This window comes from Parasteatoda tepidariorum, chromosome X1 (genome assembly GCF_043381705.1).
Source record: "Parasteatoda tepidariorum isolate YZ-2023 chromosome X1, CAS_Ptep_4.0, whole genome shotgun sequence".
NCBI lineage: Eukaryota > Metazoa > Arthropoda > Arachnida > Araneae > Theridiidae > Parasteatoda > Parasteatoda tepidariorum.
In genome coordinates, this window is record NC_092214.1 from 48,764,221 (window position 1) to 48,776,225 (window position 12,005).

The window sequence follows — 12,005 nt, forward strand, 5'->3', positions numbered from 1 at the left end:
TGTCATAATTAGTGATAAGATTTCAAGGATTCACATATGCCTTAATTTTAAAAGGTAATACTAATTCTCACATTTTTATATGCTTTATATTTTAATTCAATAGCATTGCTATTTTTCGCCAACATTGCCAAATTTTTTTCAGATAAAATTTTAAAAATGTAATAAATTTTATGTTTTATCATAAGTATTTTTTTTTTCTCTATAATTCAACTCTGCTTTTGACAACCAACAATAAATAACTGTAAAATTATATCAAATTGAATACAGATTATACATCTCTAGAGCTTAATAAAATAAAAAACAATTTAAGAAAATAAAATTATTAGCAGAAACAATGAATAAAACACATTAAATGTTATGAATTAAGAGATATTAAATAATATTCCATAAGTATAATACTAGATTACACTACCAAACTGAATAGGTATTTTAAGAAGAAAAGAATGACCTCAAATATTATAAACATTAAATTCTGTTATTTAATGGAAAACCTTATTTAGCATATTTTCTAAAAGTTGAGTTTTAGGGTTATTAAAAAAATATGAAAAAATGAAGAAATTGTATAAATAATTGATTTTTTCCCCTCAAGCATAGATTTCAGGATCTTTTTGGCAATTACATTGAAAATTAAATTGTTAGCATTCAATTATAGTGTCCTGTGAACCATATTTCTCACACATAGTATACAGATCTAGGCCAACTTGTGCCTTTACTTTGACATGTAAGCTGTTTTTCTTAATTCAGTTTGTGTATTTTGTAAACAGAACTCATGCTGTCAATGATGACAAATATTTTATGACTTTTTAAATTTAACATAAAGCTTACTTTAAAGGATTTGTCAGTATTTCACTCTAATATGCATAGGTATGATTTGAAGAATGGCAATTGTGAATGTTTCTGTTTGGTAGTAGAATGACATGTAAAAATGAATTACTCTGAGTTCACAAATATGCATTTCTGCTGTCCTGGATCGTTTATTATTTTCAGTAATAGAATTCAAAATATCACCAAAATGGATAGGAAATGGTGAATATCTAGGTAATTGTCTATTTCAATAACTATACAAATAAAGGTTAGAGGAAAACATTGAATATCTACCATACAGCTTGAAATATGCATAATTTCATACAGCTAATCTAAATTCACATTTTCTGCCAAATACCACATATGTATACCTAATTTCACACATTGAATATATATTTACAGTGTCTATATTGCAGTAACTCTTAAGTTAATTATATGAATACTGTTTATTAGTGTCAGGTTTTAGTGCTCCAAGCATAATTTAAAGTAACTTGATTTCATGCTAGATGCTAGCTTTTGTTTCAAAAAATAAAAAATGGAATAAAAAATGAATAAGTGATAGTAAAAAAACAAAATTTTAAACACAAAATGTCTAGCAAAATTTCGTACACTTAATTTGAATGCAGTTGTAGCATTTTTCTAATAACGAGAAAGAAATGTTTTTAATAAAAAAGCAGACTAATTAAATTCTTAAGAGAGAGATAAGAAGAAATTTTATAATTACTTTATCATCATTATAAATTAATTGCAGACGTTCACAACAATATTTTGGATCCAAAGCAGAATAGCAAACATTCGGAGTATGTAGATTTAGGTCAGTAAGCCACAAAGAAAAACCTTTAAAAATCCTATAAGATATGAGCATATATCATTAAAATATAATTTTTTTTCATATTAAATTAGCATTACAGGCATACTTGTGTGTCAAAAAAATTTCAGTTTATTTATTTTCCAACAGCAATTAAATATGCATTGCTTTAATAAAAATATGTAGATTTTTTAAATAAAAATATGTTTTTTTAATAAAGCTCCATTCTTGAAGAAATTATATTATTCTAACAAATAAAAAGATTAAAGAAAATAATGACAAAATAGATAAATATAACAGTAACAGGTTGTGAAACTAATGAATCTCCCTATAAAGATAGCAAAATATTTACAAATATGTAAAATTAATACATATTTTTTACTTTTTTCCATTAAACGAGAAAGTTATTATTTTTTTAAAAAAATGCGAAATTTAAAAAAATGTTTCTTATTTTAATGGTACTGAAATTATCAGAAATTTTTAATTATATTAAAACAAAAATTTTTAGTGGAATAATAATATGCATACACATAAAATACAGCTTTTCTTAAAGATACACCTAAGAAATTATACTTATTAATTCTGGCATGAAAACATATAATTTGAAAATAAATAAAGAATTGAAAAATATTGCAATTAAGAGATATTTACAATTTGAGCATTAAGCCCTTTTGGAAATCAATGATACAGGTAACTAAAATTTTGTTGCATGAGTAAAAAGTTCATAGGCACGAATTTGTGAAAATAATAGCTCTTCAACCATTTCGAAATGCATTACAGAAAATATTACTTTTACACTGTTATGATAAACATTTTACTTGATTATGATTTACATTTTACTTTCATAGTTTATCTATATACTGGTAATACTTATAATGTAATTATGCTACATGAAGCAACAGAAAAAGAAATCAAGTCATTGTTTTTCATATGCAAGTTTGCTGATGTAATGTACACAAAGAACTAAATCAAGTTTCATTAATTTTCTGATAAAAACCTACATCTTTCTCATTTTGCTCTTTTGGAATACTTCTACATACTTTATCACAACCTTTAAAATGCTAATTTCTTTTTTACAACAAACGAATTTTAAATAGCATATGTGAGCTTTTGACACCCCATTTATACTAACTCTATAATAAATCCACACAATTTTGTTGATTTTAGGTAGTACAGTAGAGGACCCCTAATCCGGCAGGACCTGAAATTCGGCACTTAATCCGATCTATTTTTTTAAAAGAAATTTTTATTAATAAGAGAAAAAACTAAGTAACTTAGTTTAACTTCTGTTAAACTAAGTAACTTCCTTTTATCTTTCAAAATCCAAAGAATTACGAAATGCACCCCACATTTCCCTCTCCAGTTTGACCATAAATTAGCCACACCCTTTTGACAATGAAACTACCACATGGGGTACAAAATGAATTCTATTCCTTTTGCAGCTTCTTAAATTTGATGTAAATTAGAGACTTTTGTTTTTTTATAAGATATTAACTGTTAATTTTTTTTGTTAATTGATAACTTGTTTTTTTAAAATCATATTTAGTTGTTAGCTTGTTTTTTTTTATCGTTATTAGTTGTTAGCTTATAAAAAAAATTTTGTTAGCTTATAAAAAATATAAATTGTTATTTTTATTATATAGATTATTTTAATTAATGAAATTTCTTAAGATGGGACAGTTTTAAATTCACCTCATCATAATCTACAATCAAAACTTAACTAAACTTATTGAAATTAATTAGTTTTCTGAAATAAACAGTATAATAATTGAATTATTGTAATATACGGGCGCCATATTGGAATTTCCAAAAGAGATCCGAAATTCGGCAAATTCTGAAATACAGAATTTTGTCGGTCCCGTGAGTGTCGAATTTGGGGTCCTATACTGTAATTGTTTTAAAATATGTCTCAGTTAAGTATTTGCAATAAAATAACCACACTTCGTAATATTTGGCTCTAAATTTGACCTAATTAGGACAATAAGAGTGATATAAGATCTTAAACTATATTTATGCAAAGATTAAATTCCATTCAATATAAATTTCTCAGTCACACCTGTCATAAAACTATTTTTCATCATGCCAATTGAATAGTTATCTAACAATTCATCCACTACCAACATTGTTTTAAAGTATTCACTTTCATAATTTTATTTATAGTCGTAATGATTTGATTCAAAATATTATAGGACTGATGGGATTTATTACCTTACTTCTAGAGGAATTATTAAATTTTCAGCTCTACCAGAACTTAACAGAGCTCCAACACTTCTATGTTGCTGATGAAGAGCGATTATGGTACTTATAGTAAAAGAGTGCAAAAATAAATGGCTAGTAAAAAAGTGGGTTTATTGTAATTTTTGAATTTCTATCCAATATGTTTTGAGCATCTTTTAACAACATTTTTATAGGAAATCAACAAGGAAACATTATACACTGCAAAAAAGCAATTAGTGAAAAATAAGTAATTTAATTTGCAAAAGTGCATTTTTTTATCAATTATAAAATTATTTTGAAATTAATCAACTGCAAAATTAATTAAAAAAATTTAACATTATAAAGTGCTACTTCCCCTAAAAAGTTGAATTAACCTCACTTGAACCAAACTATAAATATTTATTTCTCAGTAAGAAAGCTAATACTCTATATCTACAGTGATAAACAAAATTAGAAGGATATTTTAGTTACCTGCATAGTTCTAAATTGAAGGACTGTTCTTTAGTACTTTTACATTTTTCAACACCTGTCTTACAAGTCTTCAAAGGTTCTTCTACATGAACAACAGGAAAAAAGCAGGCATATAAGAAACAAACAGTTTTAGATTCAGTTAGTTATGCTTATGTTCAGTTCATACTTAAACATACAATTTCTAACTACATGATATTTTAATGTAAGATTTTTGTTCTTTCATAATTTTTTTTCTGGAACTTAATTAGATTCCTAATTATGTAAGGAAAAGAGATTTGTCAAAATATAATCACAGGCAAAAATCATTACATTAATGCAGAAAACATGAGTAACCATACTTAAAGATTTATGTAAAAGAAACAGAAAAAAAACTATATACAATGATTTTTAGTAGTTACGCCGTACCTGAGAAAAAAATCGCTAAAAATTTTAATTATGAACTCATAGGTTGCACCGCCGTAAAGGCTGCACTTCCGTATTTTTTTCTTTCACTAACATACAATAAAGTTTGAAATGTCCCTAGATTTACTCAATTATACTGATAAGTACTACATATTAATCCGGTTACGACTCACTTTCCAAGTACAGAATTAAAGTTTGAAATTAAATAAGTTGTTTGCAGTTAAAAGAAAGAAGGTAACATCTTTAAAAAGGGGGAACAGTGGCCTCCACATCGGTAGCCATATCAATTTTCATCAAATATCACATGAGTGAAAATACACTTGAAAAATAATAATCTTTAAAACAAAATCTATACTTAGAAGACAGTTATTAGTTATCAAATCTTTTTTATTATTATGAAAAGAAAGAATTGAGTCTGACTTACTCAGGTTGTGTAGCCAAATGTTAAAAAAAAAAAGCACCTTTTAAGCACTCAAAAATATTTTAAGGCACTTTGAAGAAATATCATGAAGAAATATCATAATCAGACAGCATTGGCAAGTTTTTGACAATTGACGGTCTTATTTGCTTGCCTGACGTAGACGATGGTGCATCACCAACGATGAAATTAACAAGATAAATGAAATTTTCTATCGCTAATAGAGAAAAAAAATGACAATATTTAGTTGGTCCCCGTAATCAGCAAAAATTCGAGAGATTTTTCAATTCTATTACAGAGAGCGGAAAATTAAGTCTGAAATTGAGAATCTTTTGCAAAATGCAGCAGAGTTGCGCATTAGACACAAAATTCCTTACCACTGAATCCAGCTAAGTATACGCAAGTGCAGACCAGCATGTATTTCATCAAACATGTAAAACGAACGGTGTTTTCATACAGTACAGACTGACGGTACGCCTAAATAGATTGGGGTTGAATAAATTGTGGCAAAAATTAACATGGTAAAAATAAATATCACATTTAGGAAAAAAGGAAAATTAAGCACTTTTTAAAAATACCCATGGAAAAAAGCAAAATGGAAGTTTGTTAAACGGAAGTCCGACTGTATAACCAATTAGAATCATAGTTTGAGAATGTGTATGCGATAAAAATAAACTAATCACAAAATGAAAATAAATCGCCAACTTCTTATTTATTTTCAAATATTTCCAATCTCATATTTAATCAAATCCATCAAAATCAGATTCTTCACTTTTGGAACAAAACTAACGTAGTTCAAAATCGAGTTAATTCTCCACATCAACTTTGTCATCAGACATCAAGCAAAGAATTATCTCTCACGTAACTGTAAGATAAAAGAAAAAGACGAAAATGCATGAATGGAATTCTGTAGAATTAGTAGGAGAGATGAGCGAAAGTATTTAAAGAAGGCAGTGCTATATGTTAAAATACCTGTGCTCCCTCTTCACACATTAGGTCGCCTAATTCCAGGAAGAATAGCTATATCATTCACTAGTTACAATAGTAATACTAGGCCAAATGGAACCACAGTCCATAAAATGCAGATTCTTCAGTGACCTTCAACCTTCAGAATTGAAAATGAACAGCCAAAAAGAAAATGCATGATTACAGCAGTCGCGGGAGGGGCAAAACTCGCTGAAGATGTTCTGTGATGTCAAAAATATTTATGACAACAACAGAACATAAATTTAGTGTGAGTGAAACTAAAAAAAAGAAAATTCCGTCTCTTCCAACTGAGAAACATTTCAAATTCGAAAGGGAGAAAAAATGTTTATTTCCTTCTCCCCTCAACCTCCTGCTACCACTATCACAATGGCTTGTGTGAGGAAGTCTAGAATGACAGCAGAACATAATGAAAATTAAAAACTAACAAACTGTTCATTCGATCACGTTATAGACAGGCAATTTTAATTTTTTGTCTATTTTTCATTTCATTTCAAAAATTTGTTTTATTAGGAAACTGTGTTTTTATCTTGCTACATAGAAAGGGCAAGGTGCTGAAGTTTCCTCATAATTAAAAGATCAGGGTTCTAAAAAAATATATTAAAAAATTAAGTTCTTTTTGCTTATTTTTTCAAACCAAAACAGTTAAATATAAAAAAAAATCATTTAAAAACTACTTTGGGAAATAACTTATTGAAGAAAAAACTACGATTTCATTTAATTTAAAAAAGAAACATTTCTGATAAAACAAATCTCCATTTTTCTCCCCAAAATTTACGCTTCAATTATTTATTATGAAACATTTATATCAGTGATAATAAAATTTTCGGATGATAAAAAAGTTTTAAGTTTAGTACAGTGTTAAAAATTTTTAAGTTTAGTACAGTGTAACGTCCCATATCCGGACGTTCGTTTCCCGGAAGGGTCGATTTCCTGGACACTTTTTAACAATCAAAATAAACAAAAAAACTCCCGTTTCCTTAAAAAAAAAAGGTCTTTTAACACATTTTCTCTTTTTCTAGCTTGCACTGAACCCCTGATTTATGCATTGAACCCATAAATCACAAAGGGGAAGAGAAGATCTACCAAGACCATTGAGTGACCGTTAGCGACGCTCCTACTCCGGAATGCAGGAAAAGAGGGAGGTTTTTTTTCAAAAGACCACAACTGTGTCCCCTCCCCCCTCTTTTCCTATGCAGCTGGCTAGTAAAAGAGGCATTTCCTGGAACCTTTTTATTGAAAGAAGAGGGTAAGAGCAGCAAGCGTTAACGTGGAGGGGGAGTTAAAATGGAACATTTGAATAGGTCTAAAAGGATACATGTCCGAGAAAAACATTCATTCTTCCCCTGACCATGCAATATTTAGGAGGCGGGGGAAAAAGGGGGTAAGATTCTTTCTTTAGTAGATTCTTTCAGTCATACAAGAAAAAATAAAGAGAACCCCATCAGCGTGCCCCGCCTTTATGCTTGATTGACAGCAAATGATTGGAGAGAAAACAATAATTTGTCACTTCCCCGCCCTCAACTTGAATGATCTCCTCTCTACATTTATTTTCTTTCACAAATAAGGAGGAAATTAATTTTCTCCTCCACCTACCCACCTTAATGAATGACGGGAATTTCCCTTCTTTCTTGCTTGAATCGATCTAGTTAAAAATGGCGGATTATTATTTTCATAACTGTCAATTTTTTTTCGTTTTCTATATTTAAAGCAGTAATTTTTTCTTCTTCTAATATTTCATATCTGATTGATTGGATAATCTAATACTAGAACATTATTCCCCTTAAAAATAATGTTTATTTATTCTTGCTTCTTAGATTTAGATCATTTTAAACTTTGTTCCAGAATGAAGTGAATTTCCTCTTCCTGCTTGAATCCTTCTAGATCAAAATGGCGGATTAATATTTTCATAACTGTCAAATTTTTTCGTTTTCTATATTTTTAGCAATAATATTTTTTTTCTAATACATATTTTATGTTTGATTGATTAGATATTCTAATACTAAAACATTATTCCCCTTAAAAATAATGTTTATTTATGTTTTGCTTCTTAGATTCAAATCGTTTATTAGATCATTTTAAGCTTTGTTTACCTTGGGGGTCAATTATACGGAAAAATCCATTATACGGACTTCTGGAAGTACCACCGATTCCGGCTACGCGACTTTACACTGTATACGTATCTGCAGAAATTAGATTGATGCATAGAATAAAGAGATTTTATTTTCCAGTTTCATGACAATTTGAAAATAAAATAGTTATAAAGAAAGTATAGATAAGGAGAAGAGAGAAAGAAATATAGCATATTAGTTTATTTTTAAGTTACAAATCGGAATTTGTAACTCCATTTATAGATGACGTCATACGGTTTTTCGTCAATCAAAACTTCTTTTATCACCTCATACTTTAATTTAAAAAATAAATACGGGAAAAAAAACGTTTTCAGAGCAAACATTGCAAAATAGGCTTGTAATATTGATAAATCTCTGTAAAAATCAAGTGTTGAATAAATCTACTGCAATTGCAAAATTATTACGCATGGCTTGTGGGAAATGAATTTTCGCAAAGCATGACAATCAAACTTTAAAACACAGACAGGCCGAGGCCTATCTACTGGAAACTACTGTAGCTTTCAGAATCATTTCTTATTCCTAAACAATTAAAAAAAACAAATTTTGAAAAAAAAAGAAACACATTACAAAACTTAGTTAGCTTAATTTATCAAATATTTATGAAACAATTTTGCATTATTTACATAAACAAGTTAAATATTATTCCTGTGGGATTTGCATATGGTGAATAATAACATTTCTATTTTTGAAATATTGAAAAAACAGAAAGAATCTAAACAGTATTATAATAACTTAATTGTAAAAGCTGACTATTGATAAACATAGCCTATATAAGTGGACATATTGGCAGTATTAATTAATCACAATTTTGTTTTACAAACATAAATTGAAAAAGTAATCAACAAACCTGGGTTCTCTGATTCTTTAGAATGTTTAGTTGTTTGCAATTTATCCAACCAAAACTTAACAGATTCATCCAAGCACTTTTTTAACCTTTCAAATAAAAGTCTTGAATTACCTGTTCTAAAATAATATTCACCCAGGCTTCGAGGAGCTTGAGTTCTATAATAAACAAATGACAACATAATTTCTAAATTGATAAATATAAATTAGATCAAAGGAAATGGAATTATTTAAAAAACTTTTAGATTACACTAATAAGCGTATATTTTTTAAAATTTTAAATGAAAGGTTCCACATTCAAACAAATATATCAATAAATTTATGTATAAAAAATAAATAGAAGACTCTAAACTTTAGTTAGTTGATTTCAATGAACACTAAATGGTCACCCAAAAAGAGAATAGGACATACTTTGTGCAACATAGCATAAAGCAAAAATAACACGAATAAAGGAACAAAAACGGACACAGTTGGTGAGTTTATTATTCTGCACACAGCTCAAAATCTAAAACGTAGAATTTTAATCAAAATCTTAAAGAAAACAGAGGTAGTCCGAAATGCATGTTTAAAAAAATTAACGCAACCTAAAATGCATGTTTAAAAAAATGAACACAACCTAAAATGCATAGTTAAGAAAACGAACATTAAAATTTGTTTCCATTTTTCATACTTTCTCTTGTCAATATTGTTCCTTTGCAAAGAATAAACAGATGTATCCAATAAAATTTGTAACATGATGTCCTCCACTTGCCTATATAACTTCATGGAATTTTTAAAAATAGTCTTTTCTGATAAGACTTTAAAAGTCAACAGTTGTTTTTAGAAGGTTGCAACCGGTCCTATATATTTATAATAGTAGTACAGTACCTTTTATTCAATATCCAAAAAACCATAAAACAGGGAAATATTTTGTTTTCACCCCATTTTGAATTAGAATAATTGAGACAAAATGCAAAAATTCCAGTGATCTTTGAAATTGAGACAAGGGAAAAGTGTGGGAGTCTTTGATTTAGAAGGAGGAAATGTATTAGATATGCTTATCAGTGAACAGAAGGTGGAAGGGTAGTAAAAAAAATACATTGCTATTCTTATACTATGTAAATATAATAAAATAAGAAAAAGTGAAGAGGAATTACAAATTTTTAATTTGAATATGAAAATTGCTAAAATATGACAATTTCTTAATTAATAATTAAGTAGGAATATAGTTAGCTGTATAGCAACAAACCTTTTATCCAGTTTCCAGAAAATTTGGAAAAACTTTGCTGGCTTTCCCACCATTTTCAATTAGAACAACTGAGTCATCCTTGATGCTAAATAGATGGAAAAGTGGGAGAATTTTTTTCTCAATGCACAATCAAATGCAAAGGAGCGGCAAACTTAGATAAAATTAAATGAACCCTTAATCTCATGAAAAAACTTTCAGCAAGCAAATTATTGACTCTTGTAACTAGTTAACCCTTTTGTTGCCACCTAAATATTAAAAAATTTGCTTGAAAATCACTGAATTTATTAAAAGTGTTTTAATTTTAATTTTATAAAATACTAAAATAATTTTTAAAAATAATTCCAGAATTGAGGTGTTCTTACTAAACCAGAATTTAACGAGATGCGCCGAGAGCCTTTGCTTAAAATCCCATGACGTCACCAAAAATCGATAATATACATAGAGGTGAATTTGCAAACTGAATGCTGAAGAAAAAAAATGCTTTCTGCCAAGTAGAAAAACCAACTGCTGTCAATCCGATTCTCTATGCCTGAAAGCCAAATGGAATGATGTAACCACATTAGGTGGGTCAGAGGGCTAAAGCCATGTGTTGTAAAACAATATGAAATAGTAGTCTGCCACTGAACGCCGGATGTAAAGCATCGGCTTCGATGAACATAATTTTGTATTTGTGGTATTGCTTTTATGATGTTTTGTTACCATATTTTTAATTCTCTGAAGGGCGCCACCCTAATAATATGGAATTTGTAAAATAAATGTATATATTTTTGATTGTTGATGAAGCCCATCATTTTGTGTTTTCATCAGTGTTCAGAAGCAGAACAACTATAAGTTTTTTATTTTATCTCAAAAATATAAAATGTACAAAAAACAAAGAAAAGAGTAAGAAAATGAGTATAGTTATAGAAAAAGTTAAAATTATAATAGTCAGTTAAAATAAAACTTTTTGTTTAAGTCATTGTTAACAATTCAAATTTCTCCGAAGCAATTCTAAACCTTAATTTTGTTCTAAATGCAAATATAAATATATATATATTATATATATACAGTGAAACCTCCGTTAAGCGGACATTCATAGGACCAAAAAATTTGCCCGTTTATGAGAGTTGTCCGTTTACGGGAAGGGTACCCTAATAACGAAATTTAACACCGTAAATTGTTTTTAGAATATTCTCAAAGATGTAGAAATAATGAAATAATACCTACAAGGATATTGTAAATATCTACAAGAATATTTATTTAAACAATAAGAAAGATAAAAAAGAATATATAAAGAAGTTTGATATAAATACATAATTCTGGTTGTAGCTACAGATAAATAAATATAATTTTCCTATTAGCATAGATACTCAAGTTAGACATATGATACCAAATAGGAGCGTACTGTCCTCAATCCGTTTCAATTATTAGGTTCACATCCCCTTACACCAGCTTATCATTTGATAGGGAACATGGTTAATACCTTCTTGGAAAATAAACCTCCCATGATTCACAGTAATGCATACCTGTAAGTCATGAGGACCTATGGAGATGATTATTCACAATTGATCAGCTATCAAGTGTCTGAATAAATGTTTCATTTATATAAACACCTCAAAGATTGTACTTCTGTTCCCTTTTTTTTACCCCAGTTGTGTTAAATACAGTCTTCAAATTGATAAGAAAATTAAAGAAATTTTCAGTTGAAATTCATTGTAT

The 12,005-nt window shown here is 28.4% G+C and overlaps 1 protein-coding gene across 1 annotated transcript in view; it reads right to left on the reverse strand.

Moving 5' to 3' along the window:
• The window catches only part of LOC107456645 (ectopic P-granules autophagy protein 5), a 172,244-nt gene that overhangs the window by 69,037 nt on the left and 91,202 nt on the right, over window positions 1-12,005 (reverse strand). The window contains exons 24-26 of the mRNA XM_071187258.1: window positions 9,084-9,238; window positions 4,301-4,382; window positions 1,529-1,652 (exon numbers count right to left, since the gene is read on the reverse strand). Of these exons, the coding sequence (XP_071043359.1) occupies window positions 1,529-1,652; window positions 4,301-4,382; window positions 9,084-9,238 (361 nt within the window). The remainder of the gene's footprint in view (window positions 1-1,528; window positions 1,653-4,300; window positions 4,383-9,083; window positions 9,239-12,005) is intronic.